At 37.5% G+C, this 16706-nt stretch overlaps 2 protein-coding genes across 4 annotated transcripts; one reads left to right on the top strand and one right to left on the bottom strand.

Moving 5' to 3' along the window:
- The first annotated feature begins 903 nt into the window (after positions 1–903).
- LOC129791459 (tyrosine aminotransferase) lies at positions 904–6263 on the top strand. 2 transcript variants are annotated; one of them, XM_055829650.1, is made up of 5 exons: positions 904–1141; positions 1369–1961; positions 4626–5140; positions 5222–5515; positions 5831–6263. In XM_055829650.1, exons 2-5 carry the CDS (start codon positions 1763–1765, stop codon positions 6164–6166), a joined length of 1344 nt encoding a protein of 447 aa, XP_055685625.1. In that variant the 5' UTR covers positions 904–1141; positions 1369–1762; the 3' UTR covers positions 6167–6263. The 2 variants fall into 2 exon arrangements, with proteins under 2 accessions (XP_055685625.1, XP_055685624.1); XM_055829649.1 differs by lacking the exon at positions 904–1141 and having other exon boundaries at positions 1351–1961.
- On the bottom strand, positions 6264–16622 carry LOC129791458 (golgin subfamily A member 4). 2 transcript variants are annotated; one of them, XM_055829647.1, is made up of 7 exons: positions 16434–16622; positions 15352–16245; positions 10935–15296; positions 10287–10606; positions 9095–9188; positions 8743–9003; positions 6264–6574 (listed from the first exon to the last, which is right to left on the bottom strand). In XM_055829647.1, the coding sequence occupies exons 1-7, from the start codon at positions 16470–16472 to the stop codon at positions 6506–6508; spliced, it is 6039 nt and encodes a 2012-aa protein (XP_055685622.1). In that variant the 5' UTR covers positions 16473–16622; the 3' UTR covers positions 6264–6505. The 2 variants fall into 2 exon arrangements, with proteins under 2 accessions (XP_055685622.1, XP_055685621.1); XM_055829646.1 differs by lacking the exon at positions 6264–6574 and having other exon boundaries at positions 7872–9003.
- Between the last annotated feature and the right edge of the window lie 84 nt (positions 16623–16706).

Genomic DNA, 16706 nt, shown 5'->3' with positions numbered 1-16706 from the left:
ATCAACGATACAAATTACGATAAAAAGTTTTTTTTTAATAAAATCAAAAACTCTAATATACTTTTGAGTAAAGTGAGGAGAGCTGTCGGAACTCATCAACGAGAGGCTGTTTTTACGCAGAATGCATCCGTTACAAAAACTAATTTAAAAAAATGGAGAGTTTACTTTTATCAACTTTTCATCACCTCTAATTATTTTCAATTTCCTCAGCAAGTCAATTTTATTATCGAGGACTACATTGTAAAAACGGCTAAGTCAGCTAACTTTGTTCCGAACCGACTTAGCCGTTTTTAGCTGTGATTCTTTTTTACATTGTAGCCCTGTTATATTAATTCAGAAGTCGTTTCCTTTAGCGTGAAAATACATCATTTTTAGAATTTTAAAAGTAAGTCCCCAAAGAAATCCCAAAAAATAATCATAATTCAGTGATCGATTAAACGAATAAAATTCAAATTTTTCTTGTTGAGATTTCCATCAACTTCATCGCCATGGAATCTTTATAATATGTTTTGAATCAAATGAAAAAGACGATAAAAAAACGTTGGAGGGGACTCTATACAAGAATTCCTAGTCTAGTTTATCCACCTGACTATTTTTTTTTCTCTCTGCAAATCCCAACTAAAGTTGCCCCCATCAATGCAATGAATAGAGACACAGACCAACTTTTTAGGCACAACCATCTCCGTGGTGACATTACAACAATTCTTTCAGGATCAACCAGATCATGCAGCTGTGAGGAGTGGAATTGGCACGAGAGATGGTCTCTCTCTGCCCCCACCATAATATAGCGAAGCGCGTATTTGTGGTGGACCTACAGCTATGCAAATGAAGGTGACCAGAGAGCTGTTAGTTGCGCCAAGAAATCACCTGCCAAGAGATGGAAAATTCCCATAATTTCACTTGATTAGGGCCCTCTTGCGCGATCATGGCATTTTTTTTTTCATCACGGTGTACCTTTGTAGGCCACATGGGCTTGAGCTTGGGCGGGGAGAGCTTTCATGCGAAAGTTGAGCTTTTTTTCTTTTCCTTCATCAACATCAAGTAAAAGATCCCTCAAAGTGTTTTGCTACGTGTTGTGCAAAAACAGGAAGAATTTGCGCTGTTGGCATGAAGAAAACTATTTCTATGAAGAAGTTAGGGAGTATGTGTGAGAGATTTTTAATAGCTTTTTATTTCTATATTAAAATGTTTGTTTCGTGATTTTAAATTATAATTTTTTTCTTCTTTTTCTTAAAAAACCAACACACACCTTCCACTTTACTGGGATACTGCGCGCTGTGAGTGACTGTATTGGATGCGGAGATTATAAATTTGTATAAATAATAATATTCTCAATTCCAGATTTTTCGCGACTCGCGATCAAACCAGATAAAAGCTCACCACTTTGAAATCACGCCGAGTAGTTTTGTTGGAGAACTTGTCCAGTGAAGAAGACTCCGCGGGGGAGACTTCTTTATAAAGTTTCATTTTTTTTGTGCGCATTTTGTGGCAACAAATCACCACAATTTTCGGCCAAATAAAATCTGTCCTAAATTGATTAAATTATATTATTATAGAGAAATGCCCTAAGCGTGAAAATCTAGAGAGGAACAATCAAGTGATATTATACGTGTGCGTTGAAGCAAAAGACTTTTTTCTGTGTGAAAAAAACTTTCAAATTGTGATAGAAGAGGCACAAAGAGAATTTTTATTGAAATAAAAATTATAAAGCAAATAAGAAGAGAAAATTGAAGAAGAAAAAAGCTCTCAAAGGGTGAAGAAAATGGAAACAGATCACATAAATAACAACAACCACGAGAGGATTGTGAAGAAACCAACAAAAGCCCTCTCGAGTCTCAGGACGAAATGGAATCTCAAGAGTACAGCATTCGCCGAAAGTACAATCAACCCCATTAGGGCCATTGTGGAGGGACTCAAATTCACCCCAAACCCCGAGAAGCAAATGATCCCACTCTCAATTGGTAAGTTCTTCTAACCATCCACTATGCTAATCATGTACATAAACCTCCCCGCATCATCAACATCACAACACGATCATGCGCTCAAAGATGCCACGAATCAAGTTTTTCAAGAATTTAGCTCCAAAATATAATATCTTGGTGTGTTGAGGAGACACACCGCCGTGGAAGCTTCTCGAAATTGCATTATTTTATTTCCCTCTATTTCTTTTTCTTTAACATTTTTTCAAGAAATGTCGCGCCATTGCAATTGATAGCAACACTATTAAAAAAAAATAAACTAGCAGAGAGCTCAAACAGCTTTGGGGTGGGAGGTGTGTGTGTGATTTTTTTTCTTTAAATTCTTGAATTTGATTTACTTGTTTACAACAACTTGGATTAATTTTTCAATTTACATAATTTCCACATTTTTTTTCACATAAACTTTTATCTTATTTTCTTGCTCTTCAAAGAACTTGATGTTTGTTTGTGTGAATATTCTTGTTTTTACCCCCCAATGCAACCAATGGGGGCGTGATCTTGAAAGAATTTGCATGATTTACAAATCTTTTTGATCTGTTGCACCAATATGACCAATATCTAGTTTAATAGAAATTTTGAATTCTGGTCAAAAATGAATATTTAAATATAGGGGAAGGGAGGGTAATTTGGCCAATGAGAAGCCAAGAAATTTTATTTTTAAACATTTTTCACAAACTCGAAGGGAAATGGGCAAATTTTATATTTTCCTAGACCCTCTAGAACGATGGAATAGTGACCAAAATACCCTCATATTCCCACATTGTTTCAAAAGAAAATTAAAGAGCATTTTATGAGCAATTTATGAGACAATTTTGAATGGAAAAATCATTTTTTTTTTACATTTTCATTAAATTGCTAAACTTATATTCTTGTAAAATAAAGAGAAATGAACGTCCTACTCATAATTTTATTTAATTTATTAGTTTAAGATAAACTTAAAAAAAAACTCCAATTTAGACATTTTTCCCTACATTTAAATAACTACGCAACAAATAATAAAATTGAGATATTTTGTCGAACAAACTCCATCTGTCTGGGAAAAATGCTTCAGTGGCTTCAATAAAAAGATAGGAAGTTTATAAAAATTTTTATGAACAAAAATTGAAGAAAAAGTTTTAAAGATCCGGAAATAATAATTAAAAAGCAACTTTCGCAAATAAAATTAACGTAGATAGTTTAATATTCTTTTTTTTTAATAGGTTAATGAAGGTTGTTCTTTTTTACTGAAAAATCTAATCACGTTTAAGATATTCAAAAAAAAAATTGAGTTCAGAGTTTATTCAGTTATTTTTACGAATCTTAATATATAAAGCTGAAAAGTTTGTTTGTCTGTGGCACATGAACTCCTCCTAAACGGCTGGGCCGATCTTGATGAAATTTGGTGTGGGGGTAGAGGGGGTCAATACGAGTTGCAAGCGCTATATGGGATTCCGCCCCAACCCCCCTTTATAGCGCCCCCACAGAAAAATTAATTTTATTCCATTTTCTACCTGCTGAAGGGTCAGATAACGGGATTTTTTTATTTTAAAAAATTTCTCGGGGTACCGTATTATTCATCCCTCTACTAATATACGCCCCCCCTTTTATAGCTTAAAATGGAGTTTGCTCACACGTGATTGGGGGCTCGGGTTGACTAGTAATTAAATAAATTGAATTATAAAATTTTTGTAGAACTCAATGTAGGGGAGTGAAAACACAGGAGCTGACCTTATTGAAATTCCTCGCGGGCGAGACTCCCCCCTCCCCTTAATAAGGGAATAGAAAATTATTTCAGTAAACACCTCCCAGATAAATTAGAAAGCTTGTAAATTATTTTTCCTCTTCTAGAAGATTTATCATTGAATGCGATTAAAGACATGACTAAAATTAAAAGAAAATCCTTTCATTTTCCATAGAATTTCTTAGAGATCTTGCAAACGTTTTTTATCCTTTACTTTCAGTTGATTGAAATTAGTGCTTGAAAAGGCTTTTAAATTTCAATCACAAAAGAACTTAAAAGCCCCCCTAACAGAGAAAAATTAATATCAATGCAATTTCGAGCGAATCCTTAATTTTTTTTTTCAAAAGAAAATTATTGATCTCCTTGCAGTTGGCGCAACTCTCTTCTGGTCCCCAAGAACTTTTGGCTTTCTTCTCAATGCATCATAAGTATGATTTTATTTTTTTTCTTTTTCAAAATTATTGTTGCACCAAATCGAGAATAAATAAATAAATAAATTACCCTCAATAATATCCTCTCACACAGTTCAATAACAAACATCTTATGTATGTAAAAGTTCATAGCAGAGAGTTTGAAGAAAAAAAAACTTTGTGTGCAAAACAACATTAAGCGATGGTTGTTTGTCTCATATTTTGTGAATTTGATTAATAAATGAAATGATATTAATTCCTTTGGAAACACATTCTCAAAGAATGGTTGAGGTGTGTGAAAAACCTGTGTGTGCCACACTAATGTGATTTGCATATTCATGATTAGGACTGACGACAACAGACCAGCCTCCGGAATAAATTATATGTGGAACAGGCTGTCTTTGTATATAAGAAGACGATAAATTAATCATTTGATTGGATTCCTCTCCAGCCACATCTGAAAGCTTCATGTTTTTTTTTTCTCTTGACTATTATTCTCTGGCTTGTTGTTACCAGGTGACCCAACAACATTCGGCAACCTCCAACCATGCTCCGAGATCGTGGAGCCTGTGATTGAGATGCTGCGCCTGAACCAGTGCAATGGGTATGGACCATCAACTGGTCGCGTGGAGGCTCGTCAGGCTGTGGCTGAGTACGAAGCGACAAACAACAATGTTGGTCCCCTCACAGCTGAAGATATCATCCTCTGCAGTGGCTGCTCATCTGCCCTTGAACTCTGCATTGCCGCCCTCGCTGATAGTGGTCAGAACATCCTCATTCCACGACCTGGCTTCTCAATCTACCAAACACTCGCTCCTGGCTTTGGGGTCTCACTGCGGATGTATAATCTCCTGCCAGAGCGGAATTGGGAGATTGATTTGCTCCACTTGGAGTCGTTGATTGATGAGAATACAGCTGCCCTCATTGTCATCAATCCAAGTAATCCCTGTGGTAGTGTCTTTAGTAAGAGTCACCTCCAGCAGATTATTAAATTAGCAGAAAAATACTACCTCCCCATTATTGCTGATGAGGTACAACTTCCGCGCTTCCTCCCTATAAATTCCTTCCTCATTTATTTTTAAACATTCTTTTCCCTTCCAAAACCCTTTTAGATCTACGAACACATGGTTTTCCCGGGAAAAGTCTTCCATTCCGTGAGTTCTCTGTCCAAGAATGTGCCCGTCCTCTCCTGCGGTGGTCTCACGAAGCGTTTTCTCGTACCCGGATGGCGAATGGGATGGATCACAATTCACGATCGACACAATCTCTTCAAGAACGTCCGAACATCCCTCATGAAGTTGAGTGCACGCATCCTAGGACCCAATGCCGCCATCCAGGGAGCTCTACCACGAATCCTCACTGAGACACCGCAATCATTCTTCGATGAAACAGTCGCAATTTTGCAGGTAAAGCTCCTTTTCTTTCAGGATCTTGTCTTTCAATTTTATGTCTTTCTTTTCGTTTAATATTTTCAAGGAATTTCATCTCAGGATCTTGTCTTTCAATTTTACGTTTTTACCTTTGATTTGATATGATCTCCTTTTAGTAAAACACCTTCTTCTAATTGTTTGTTCTTTATTACACGTCCTTCCTTATGCTTTGCCTGTCACCATGCGAATGAATTTAGCAGGACAATTTGTGGAGGGCGACCTCTATGAGATTATATTCAAACTTTGACCGTTACAACACCTTTAATTTTATTTTTTTTTTCCTTCTTGCAGAGACACGCAAATGTTGCGTATGAAATTCTCAGTGAAGTCCCCGGATTGAAGCCAATAATGCCCGATGGTGCAATGTACATGATGATTGGGATAGATGTGGACAATTTCCCGGAATACGCAACAGATTTGCATTTTGTAAAGGCACTAGTTGAAGATCAGAGCGTCTTCTGCCTACCTGGACAGTGTTTTGAATATCCAAACTACATAAGGATTGTTCTAACAGTTCCGGAGGACTTACTACGCGAAGCCTGCTTCAGGATTGCCGAATTCTGTGAGAAACACTTCAAAATTGACGAGAGGATCATTCAGAATGCAATTATAGACACAGTTAATTGAGATTCTCACTTATATGCCATTCTTAAGGACTTTTTTCTTGTCATCTTTAATGTATTATTTGACATTATAAATATATTTTTTTCTATTAATACTAAAATTTAGTCTTTTATTTTTTTTACTTTTAAATGTCTTTTTAATTTTTCTTGTACTGACAAATAAAAAATTCTTTTAGGGTTTGAGAAAAGTTTTTGAGAATACCAATCGTTTAAGGTAAGTTATAATATTAATTAAAATACTTAAAATATTAACTACTTATATGTACAAAAGATTATGGATTGAACAGCAAGAAGGGACTATTTTAGGGCCTATCCTTACACGTCCTTCTCCGCCTATTTTTACCTACTTATTATTGGTGCGTTTATTTCGGAAAATACTTCTGAAACGCGCTGCAGGTGAAGCAGTTGAAGTCTGCAATAACAAATAAAAAAAAAGATTTTCATCTTAGAATTCTTTCTTACCAAATAAATAATTTGTTTTAGAGACTAAACGTATTTTTTAATAATTAATTTAATTGAAATATTTTTGAGATTTTAACATTAAAATCCATGTTTTAAGCGTCTTAATAAAAAGAAAAATTTACGAAATTATTTATTAAATAAAAACTCCCTCAAAATCACGATTTGAGATAATTGAAGGTTACAATAAAAATCAAAATTAGAATCAAAAACATTTTTCAGTATTTTAGAGATTTTTCAAGAGCAAAACTATCCGAGATTTGATGAATTGTAAAACTTTCTGTCTAAAGAAAATTCTCCACTTAATTTCTATTCACAGATTTATTGCCTTTTAGGGCTTATAAATCGCCGAAAGCTTTTAGTTTTTGTCGTTAAGAATATAATTTGAAACTTAAGCCATACAAGTTAGAGAACGTTGAATGGAATGTTGCCCTCACGTTATTTATATCCGAAAGCTCCCATTTACTTCGATCTCAATATGAATAAAATTAGAATAATTAAAGACTGTAAGATAAACCACTAAACTTTAAAGTTTTCTACAGTACCCTTATAGCATAAAATCCTTAACTTTTAAATATTCTTCCCTGCGCTAATTTTTAAGAGAACATTTTGACAAAAATTACAAGATAAATTGACAAAAAAATGGGTCGTATTGAGCGATCAAGAAATCCTTAAAATCATTGAAAATTCAGAAAAAATCCTTGAGAGTTGCCCTGTGCCGAGAAAACAATTTTAACTCAAATAATAATAATAATCTTAATTTAAATAATCTTGTAGAGAATCAAAAAAGAATATTGGCAGCCATTACCAATGTTTCAAATCATTCGCATTAATGTTTCTTCGATTAGTTTGTCGCTTCGAAACAAGCAAATGTTTTGAAATATTCAAAGGGACTAAATTGGTAACGGCGGCCATTTTTTGGGCATTTTATATGAAATCTTTGCTGGCTTTTTACTATGTGATCTCAATGGAAAATGGAGAGTTTCTTTGACGATTTATAAATTATTTTTTGATTCTCTACAAGATAGGATAAAGTTTTTTTTCTCGACCCAGGACAAGTCTCATACATAGCTGAATAGACTCCTTTCAAGGATTTTTTGGTCGTTAATTAGAAACGAATGTAAACATTTCTTCAACTAATAGAGAATATTTTTTTAGTAAGTAGTTAACATAAAAATATATTTCCAGAATTAATTATTTCAGATAAAGCATAAGAAATACAAACTTCTCTAGAGAGAAAGAGAAAGGACTTGTTTTTCCAAATTTTAATAATATTCCATCAACAATAATAATTTGTATATGTAGAGAACAAGGAGAATCTTCTTGATTAATTATTCCACCCTTAATGAAGAAAAAAAGTAAATTGTTTTATAGCCAAAATGACTGAAACACGATAAAGATGATGAATGAAATTGCAAGGGCAATAGCAGAAAATGCGAAGAGCCTTGCATTGGGGGACTCGTCCTTCTTTAGTTGTGGTATCAATTGACGCCTTGGCAGTGTAATCACTTCCGACCTGGGAATGCGTTCACTTATCGATAAGCCCCCGGAACATTTGGAACTTGAGTGTGCTGAAGATGCTGCAGCTGTTGGTGGTGGTGGGCAGAGAACGTGAATTGGTGTTGAGAAACGTCGTCTGTTGGCTTGTGGATTACTCGGTATCCCCACAAATGGGGTTTGTGAGATTTTCTCAAGGGCAATTCTCTCAAATTTCCTCTCAGCACTCTTGCACTGCGGCACCTCCAGCAGCGCATCGGGTGCATCGTCAAAGTTTATATGACGAAATTCATCAAATTTTGCACTTCGACGCTTCTTTGACTTCTTCACCATACTCCCATTTAGCTTTGTATTCCTCCCCACGAAGCGTCTCTTCTTCACATTTGTCACATTGAGTGACGCCCTTGGCCTCCTTGACGATGATGATCTCTTCCCCCTTCTCGGTGTGTCAGGAAGTGAACTTGTCTCCGACACTGAACTCATGGCATTCCGCTCTTCATCAACAATCTCTCCAAAACTTCCAATTACCACGTCGTAATCTTTCTCTGGCTTTAAGCATGCATCATCATCATCAAGACCATCACTAACTAAGCTACTACGACTACCATCTACAACGGGGTTTACCTCATCTCTCGCCAAAGATTTCCTCCCGAAGAACGTACGAAGGGTGCTGCTGCTGGGCGTCTGCTTTGACTCATTGAAATCCTTGAGAATTTGTCGTGGATGTACGTCGCTTGTGCCCCCAAAGGACAAACGTCCTCCATTTTTACTCGGTGTCGGTGGTCCGGGTCTCTTGTACAGCGTTGTCCCACTCACTTTCTTCCGTTGCCCACCGTACAGCAAACTACTCATGCTGTCCTCGTGCACATTCCCATCACCAATTGACTGTAAGATTGAGCAAGAAGGGTTAGTTTTTTCTTGTGTTGAAGTGTAAAATCCTCGCTCATGCAGAGCTTGGCTTGGGATTCCTATTCACCGTGGCATCATCCTCCAAATTGCCATATTGTGCAGCATACTGGCTCTTCAGGTGTGGTGGTACCATGGAATTCCTATATTCCAGTTCTTCCTTCCTGCATGTTTGTTTGTGCCAAAGGATAAAATGAAAAAAAATTAAAAACATTTAATCATTAAATTTTTTTTTATTTAATTTTTGAAATAAAAAATTAGATAAAAATGAGCAAAGTTTTGAAGAAATAATTTTAAAAATTGTAAAAGTTTTCAATAGAGGTTAATTCTGTTAAAAATCTTTTACATCTTTTAAAAGATCTTTGTACTTTCTTGATCATTATTTAATATTTTTCTACCTATTTCTTGACTTTTATTTTGTTTAAATAGAACAGTGTAAATACCCTCAAAGCTAAGCCTTTTGAGCTATTTTTTAAGATTTCTTCATTCAGACTGAATCGGGCTGAATTTTTCGATGATTTTTTCTGATCGCCTAAGTATCGCCTAAGTATACCTAAGTATCGAAATTCGTAAAAATCATTTAAAAAAATGTATTTTGCACGATTTATTTAATAAACCTTTAGTTTCGCTTAAGAAAACTTAAAAATCTTAAATTTTTCCTAAGAATTCTTAACTTTTTTTTTTAAGGAATCTTAATAAAACTTAAGGCATTCTTCTGACACCTTTAAGAACCTCAAGAAAACTTAAATCCTTCTCAAATCAATATTTAATCAAAAGATTCTGCTTGAAAGTTATTCCGTACCTAATATATTCAGCTTTAATTAGATCAACGATTCTTTTCATATAGAAGTTAATTTAAAAAAAAAAACCTACTCTGAAGATTTTTGCTCGGTCCGTCCGGAACTTCTAATTCAGTTTAATAGACTCCTAATCAAAATGAAAATATTCTTCTTCTTAATTAGAAAATCATTTTCTAATCATTAAAAAGTAGGTTCCTGATTAAAAATAATATTTTATGCTTATTTCGCAACTTTTTTTGATTAAATAGAATGTTTCTATTCTGAAAAACATATTCTTCTATATATGTATGTACATATATTTTTTAATTTGAAAGTGAAGTCTGTTCAGCTTTTCTTTCTTTAAAGTCACAAAAAGAACATTCAAAAACATTTTTAAAATTAAATTTTTTTTGGCTCAATTCTAAAGGAATTTTCTTCATTTTTTCTTTAAGAAAAATTTTAAATTCTGTAAAATTTACTCACGTTACGGATTCTCTGCCAAAGAATGGTTGATCTGACCCATATTTCATGTCCTTCAGGTAGGTATTGTTGAATTGTTCTCCCTCCTCATCTTCCATATCGAGGCTCATTTGTGGAATTTGAGGCTTATTCAGCGTTTGAGTACTTCCCATCATTCTCCTCAAATTCGTATTTTCCCTCAACAAATCCAACTTGTTGCTATTTAGCACAGCAATCTCCTTTGAGAGCTTCCTATTGACACCTTCGGCCATCTCAAGTTTCTGCCCAAATTCCTTCTCAATCTTCAATCGTACCTTCTCAATTTCCGCATTGCAAAGCATTTTCTATTCGATTGAAAACAACAGAATAAAAAACAATCAATATTTATTTATTCAAAATGAAAAAAACATAAAAAATAAAAGAATAAAACACGTGTAAAGAAACTACAAAACAAAACACATCATTGTTGCACATGGCTGCACTACAGCAGCAGGTAAAGATCACCAAACAACATTTTTTTTATTATAAAGTTTCTTAGAAGAAACTGGGATGAACTTCTTGCAATTCCAGTTTGATATTTGACGTCAAATGCAAAACACGTGCGAGGACGTATGCAACAAATAGAATTGAAGAAATCTTTAGTAGTTTAATTGAGGAAAATCTCCCACTTACCATTTTTTCCTTCATCTTTTCGAGTTTTCCCTCCATTTCGCGACGTGTCTCATTCACCCTCTCATCCGCATTGACACTCTCGGCAATTTTCTTCCTCAGCTCCTCCCTTTCAGCTGCCCACTCGGACTCCCTCATTTCGAGGGCATTGCGCTCCTTGAAGAGTTTTGCCTGGAGAATTGCAATGTCATTCACCAGCTTCTCATTCAATTCCTTCTCTTTGCGCTCTAGATTCTCGAGTTTCCTCACATCAAGCTCCACACTTTTGTACTTTTCAATTTCTTTCAGCAAAGTGGCAATTTTGTCTGAATCTGCGGTAAATTCCGTTGATTTCTTCCCCATTTCGATCTTCATGTTTAAAATCTCTGCATCCTTTTGCGCCAGAGTCTCATCCAGGATGGCTTTCTTCTCTGACACCTTGCTGAGGGATTTCTCAACCTCATGCTTCGCCGTGAGGAGTTTCTTTATTTCATTCTGCAAATCATGAACTTCCCCATCGTGATCAAGAAGTTTCTGCGTAATCTCATCATTCTGGAATTCAATGGATTGAATCTCTTCCCTCAGCTTGGCATTCTCCTCTTGCATGACGGAACATTCGGTCATTTTATCCACCAAACTCCCCTCGAGACTCTTCATTTTCTCACTGAGCTCAATATTGCGCCTCTCCAGTCCAGTGATCTCCTTCTGCAGAACGTCAATTGCTTTAGTTTTACTCTCACTGAGCAATTGAACGCGATCCTCGTACTGGGCGCACTTTGTCTCGAAAACCTTTTGCGTCTCCACCAGTTCCTTCACATGCTCATTCACAACCTTCCGGTCTTCTTCCATTCGGGCAATTTCAGCCGTTCGCTCTTCGAGACTCCCTCTGAGATTCTCAATTTCCTCCGAGAGTTTGGAGATTTCTCGTGAGTATTCCTCATCTTTTGTTTTATTCTCTTCCCCGGATTTCTCGAACTCTCCCGTGAGCTTTTCAACTTCTTCCATCTTTGCGGAGAGAAGATCATTGAGCTTTGAGATTTCTTCCGTTAACGTTGAATTGGAAGCTTCTTTTGCAGTTAGTTCTCCTTGAAGTCGTGAAAGGTTTTCTTGGAGGTCATTCATGTCTGAGATCTTCTTCTCTAGAGTCTCATTCTCCTTTTTCAGTGCTTCTGAAAGAGATTTTTCATTGGAAATCTCATTCTTGAGCTCTTTCTCGATTGTCTTTAAAAGATTTTCCTTCTCCAGCAAAGATTGTTGGAGTTCTTGAGTAAGAATTTCCTTTTCAGAAAGTTCTTGATTAAGCTTGACTGTCTTCTCCTTTAATTCTTCATTTAAATCCTTTCCATTGGAAATCTCATTCTTGAACTCTTCCTTGATTGTTTTCAAAAGATTTTCTTTCTCCTCCAGAGATTTTTTGAGCTCCTCCACAAGAATTTCCTTCTCAGAAACTTCTTGATTTAGCTGGACTGTTTTCTCCTTCAATTCTTCATTCAGAGACTTTCCATTGGAAATCTCATTCTTGAACTCTTCCTCGATTCTCTTTAAATCCTTCTCCTTCTCTAGCAGTGATTGCTTAAGCTCCTGCACAAGAATTTCCTTTTCAGAAGCTTCCTGCTCCAGCTTCTTTGTCTTCTCCTTTAGTTCTTCATTCAGAGACTTTCCTTCGGCAATTACCTTCTTTAGATCCTCTTCAATGGCCTTCAAGTCCTTCTCTTTCTCCTGCAGTGTTTGTTTGAGCTCCTCCACAAGAATTTCCTTCTCAGAAGCTTCCTGACTCAATTTCGTCATTTTCACCTTCAATTCCCTTTCAGAAGCTTCCAATTCTTCAACCTTGGCTTCTTGTTCTTCTGCCTTAATCTTGAGCTTATAAAGAAATTCCTTTTCTCCTTGAAGAGCAGCAATTTCGGATTTTTGCTGAGAAAGTTGTTCATTCAGAAGATTAACTTCCTTCTCCTTTTCCTCTCTCAATTCACCAATCTCACTGACGAGTTTCGCGCAATGCTTCTTCCTCTCTGCCAAATCCTCTCGCGTTGATTGAAGTTCCTCCTTTAGTTGACTCTCAGACACTTCAGCCAGGGAAAGCTTCTCAGCAAGAGCTTCAAGTTCATTAACTTCCTTGTAGAGTTTGGCCTCAAAGTCCATTTTTGCAGCTTTCTCTGCTTCTAGCAATTCTTCTACCTTCTTCCTGGATGCTTCAGTGTCTTGAAGGGACTGCGAGAGATCCTCATTCTTCTTGTAGGTCTCCGATAGAGCTCTCTGAAGGGAAGTTAGTTCCTCTGTGTGATTCTTGAGCAGTTCTTTCTTCTCTTGAGCATTCTTTTGAATTTCTTTGTAAAGTTCTGAGATTTTTTCCTCGTTGATGGAAATTTTCGCTGCAAATGTTGAAGCTTCTTGATCCATGCGATCAATCTTATTGACAAGATCGTGTATAGAGTTGTCCTTGGCGACAAACTGCTCTTGAATGTCTTGAAGTTGCTCAAAAATATCCTTGGACGCTGTTGTGGTCAAACTTTCAACTTTCTCCGAGATTTTTGCAAACTTTTCTGCTTCCTCTTCGGCTTTCTTGTAGTCTTCTGTGAGCTTCTGAAGCTCCTCAAGGTTTTTCTGATGCTCACCCTGCAATACCTCATAGGCCTTTTCTTGAGCCACCCTCTCTAGTACAAGTTCATGAAGTTTTCGCATTGAATCCTCCCCCTGTTGTGCCGATTTCGCGATCTCTTCTCGTGCTTCCCAAATCTGATTTTGCTGATGTTTAAGCGCCTCTTCCAAATCACTTTTCTTCTTCACAATTTCCTCAAGAGTCGCAGCCTGTGATCCCTTTGTCTCATCCAGAAGGGCGTCCTTTTCTTTCAGCATCTCCCGTAGAGTTTCAATGTCCAACTTATTGCAATCAATTTCCTTCTGCAGATGAATCAATTGGATCTTTTGCTCATCAATTTGCTTCAACAATTCCTCCTTCTTTGCCTGATTCTTCCTCGAATTTGACTTTGAGAGCTCAATTTCCATCTTCAGGGAATCAATTTGCTTTGAAAAGGCAATTTCTTGTTCTTCAAAATTCGTTATTTCATTCTTGAGATCTTCAATTTGATTCTCAGCATCTTTGACCTTATTGCTCATTCTGATTTTCTCCGCGGAGAGTTTTTCATTGTCCTGCTGGAGTTTCTCAAGGTCCTTATTGAGGTTTTCCTTGGCCACAGCAACACTCTCAACTTCTTTTCTCAATTCCTCAATGGATTGCTCGAGTGAGATGATTTTTGCAGAGGAATTCTCATTGATTTCACTGAGATCCTTCATATCTTGAACCTTTGCCTCAACTTCTGCTTTCAATTCCTCCTTTTCGAATGTTAATTGCTCATTTTCCTTCGTTTGTTGCTCAATTTCACCCCTAAGTTGGGAAATTTCATCATTTTGACTCTCCTTCGTTTGCTGCAGGATGGCTATTGCTGAATTCAAGTCAGAGACTTTAGTCGTTAGAATGGAATTCTGACTTGAGAGCATTTGAATGCTTGCTTGAGATTTCTCCAAGGAATTCTCCTTCTCCTTCATCTCCTCCTCGGATTCGGAGAGTTTCTTCTGAAGCACCCCAATTTTGCGCTTTGTCTCATCAAGGTCTTTCTCTGTGGCCACAATTTTACTCTTAAGATGCCCAACTTCACGCGCCAACTCCTTCTCTGTTGCCTCATTCTCCTCAATGATCTCTTCGTAGCGTTGATTAACTGTTTTCTCGCACGATAATTCCTTCTTTGCATTCTCATACTCAGCACGCAACTCTTGGAATTCCCTGGAGAGATTGTTGATCTTCTGGGACTTCCTCTCCAGGCTTTCATGGGCTTTGGACAAATCCTCCCTGGCTCCCTTCTCCTGCTCAACCAATTCAGCCATTTCTCCCTTCATTCGAGCACACTGATCATTGAGACGTGCAATTGTATCCACGAGGGATTCCTGCTCCTGCTCAGCCTTCCGCAGTGTCCTCTGCATCTCTGTCTCCTTCTCAACCAACTTCTCCGTGGCCGTCATAAAGGTGAATGCCACGTACTGAAGATTGTCGTCATTTGCAATGATTTTCGGCACTTCCGCTTCCATTGCCGCGGCATGCTTCCGCATAAAAGCCACAATCTCCTGCGATAGCTTCAATTGCTCCTCCTGCTTTGCAGCCAGACTACTGCGAAGCATCTGATTCTCACACTCTTTCTCCCTCAGCTGCACATCTACGACGGTTTTTGCAAGACTCTCCGGGCTCTCATCGTGTTTAGTGTTGGAGCTGTTGAAGGAGTAATCCAGGGAGTCTGTTGAATTCAGATCCTGCCTCGTTGTTTGTTTCTCCTTTATGAACATCTTTAACTCCTCATTGTCGCTCTCCAGGTCCGCAATCAATCGCAATTTCTCCTGGAAAAGAAATTCTTTCAGTTAAAAAAAAATCAAAAGAATAAAAAACTCTCACCTCTAACTCTGCATTAATGTTCTCATTGAGGATTCTCTGCTCGTGGCATTTCTCCCGGAAGTTTGAGAGCTCCTTCTCAATTAGGGCATTCTTCTGCTTTAGGCCATTCCTCTCGCGCGTCATCAGCTCCACTTCGTTATTTAGCGACCAAATCTTATCCTCAAGATGCTTAACTTCCCTGTGATGATTAGCCAGGGAGAAAACTTCCTTCTTCTCGCGATTCTGCGGGATATTCTGCTCATCCCCGTACAGGAGCTTCTCTTTGAGCTGCTTTATCTCCAATATGTGATTCTTCTGCTGCTGATTAGCTCGATTGAGCTTCTCTTCAATCTCCTTCATTTGAACCTCGAGGAAGTTCCTCTCGTAGCGTTCCGTCTCGAGGAGTGCCTTCAGTGAGATTAGCTCACGTGATCTCTCGTCGAGGAGCTTCGTGGCTGGGGTGGCTGGAGAGGGCTTCCGGGGTGTTCTAATGGGGGACTCCAGCTGCATGAATTCAATTGCCGACGGAGCAGCTGTCTCCTTGAGGGCAATTTTGAGCATTTCCCGCGTAATTGGGCTCTGAACGAGACGACTAAAGAGAAGAGCAATGAATTCCTGCTGTGTGGAGCTCATCTTCATGCAGATACTCTGAAAAATTTCCTCTTTGCACACAACGCATGAGAAGTGCAGGAGGAGGCAGTATATGTAAACGTAATCTGTTGTACAGATCTCATTGTCATCGAGGGTGTGCAGATGCGTACGGAAGCTCGGATAGTGCACCCTCAGAAAGTCCCGGATGTCAGTCTCCTGAATCGAAACCCGCACCATGAGCTTCCGGTATTCCGCATAGAAGCCCGGCAGGTCAGTTTGATCAAGAAATTTTGCTGGCTTCTCCAGCAATCCTGACGCATTAACCTGCAAAGAAAAACCGGGAATTGTCCTTAAATTCTCATAATCTAGCATAAAATTTTATGCTGCATTCCTCGAAATTAAACTCTTAAAAGATTTTTTTATTAAATCAAGAAGGCCAATTCACGGGAAAAGGGAAATTTCGTGGAAAAACAAAATTGTTTTTTCGAGGGAAATCCTCCTGACCAACTAACCCAAGTCAGCATAAGCTTCTTCCACATTGCCATCTCCATTTTCACACTGCCACAGGAAATACACGGATTTCACAAACAATTTTGCACAAAATAAATTACGGAAAATGCGGAAAAACTCAAAGAAAACACAAAAACTTTCCAGCATTTACATCAAAGGAAGCCAACTGAAATCCATTTTTGAAGTTATTCAGTTATTTTTTCGCGTCGTAAACCACCCTGAAGTTTTAGCATAAAATTCAAATTGACCGTTATTCGCGATCTTGGGATTTTTTT

The sequence above is a fragment of the Lutzomyia longipalpis genome, chromosome 2 (assembly GCF_024334085.1).
Source record: "Lutzomyia longipalpis isolate SR_M1_2022 chromosome 2, ASM2433408v1".
Lineage (NCBI taxonomy): Eukaryota > Metazoa > Arthropoda > Insecta > Diptera > Psychodidae > Lutzomyia > Lutzomyia longipalpis.
The sequence above is the reverse complement of the archived record's forward strand: the minus strand, read 5'-3'. Positions and strand labels throughout refer to the sequence as shown.

What these genes read in the sequence shown, in the direction of transcription:
- LOC129791458 (XM_055829646.1), bottom strand. Translation starts at nt 16,472, where the DNA reads ATGGAGATGGCAATGTGGAAGAAGCTTATGCTGACTTGG. An exon ending in ACATTAATGCAGAGTTAGAG is followed by an intron (nt 15,297 to 15,351) that starts GTGAGAGTTTTT and finishes TTTCTTTTCCAG; the next exon opens with GAGAAATTGCGATTGATTGC. An exon ending in AAAAGATGAAGGAAAAAATG is followed by an intron (nt 10,607 to 10,934) that starts GTAAGTGGGAGA and finishes TCAATCGAATAG; the next exon opens with AAAATGCTTTGCAATGCGGA.
- LOC129791459 (XM_055829650.1), top strand. Translation starts at nt 1,763, where the DNA reads ATGGAAACAGATCACATAAATAACAACAACCACGAGAGGATTGTGAAG. An exon ending in AATGATCCCACTCTCAATTG is followed by an intron (nt 1,962 to 4,625) that starts GTAAGTTCTTCT and finishes TGTTGTTACCAG; the next exon opens with GTGACCCAACAACATTCGGC. An exon ending in TCCCCATTATTGCTGATGAG is followed by an intron (nt 5,141 to 5,221) that starts GTACAACTTCCG and finishes AAACCCTTTTAG; the next exon opens with ATCTACGAACACATGGTTTT.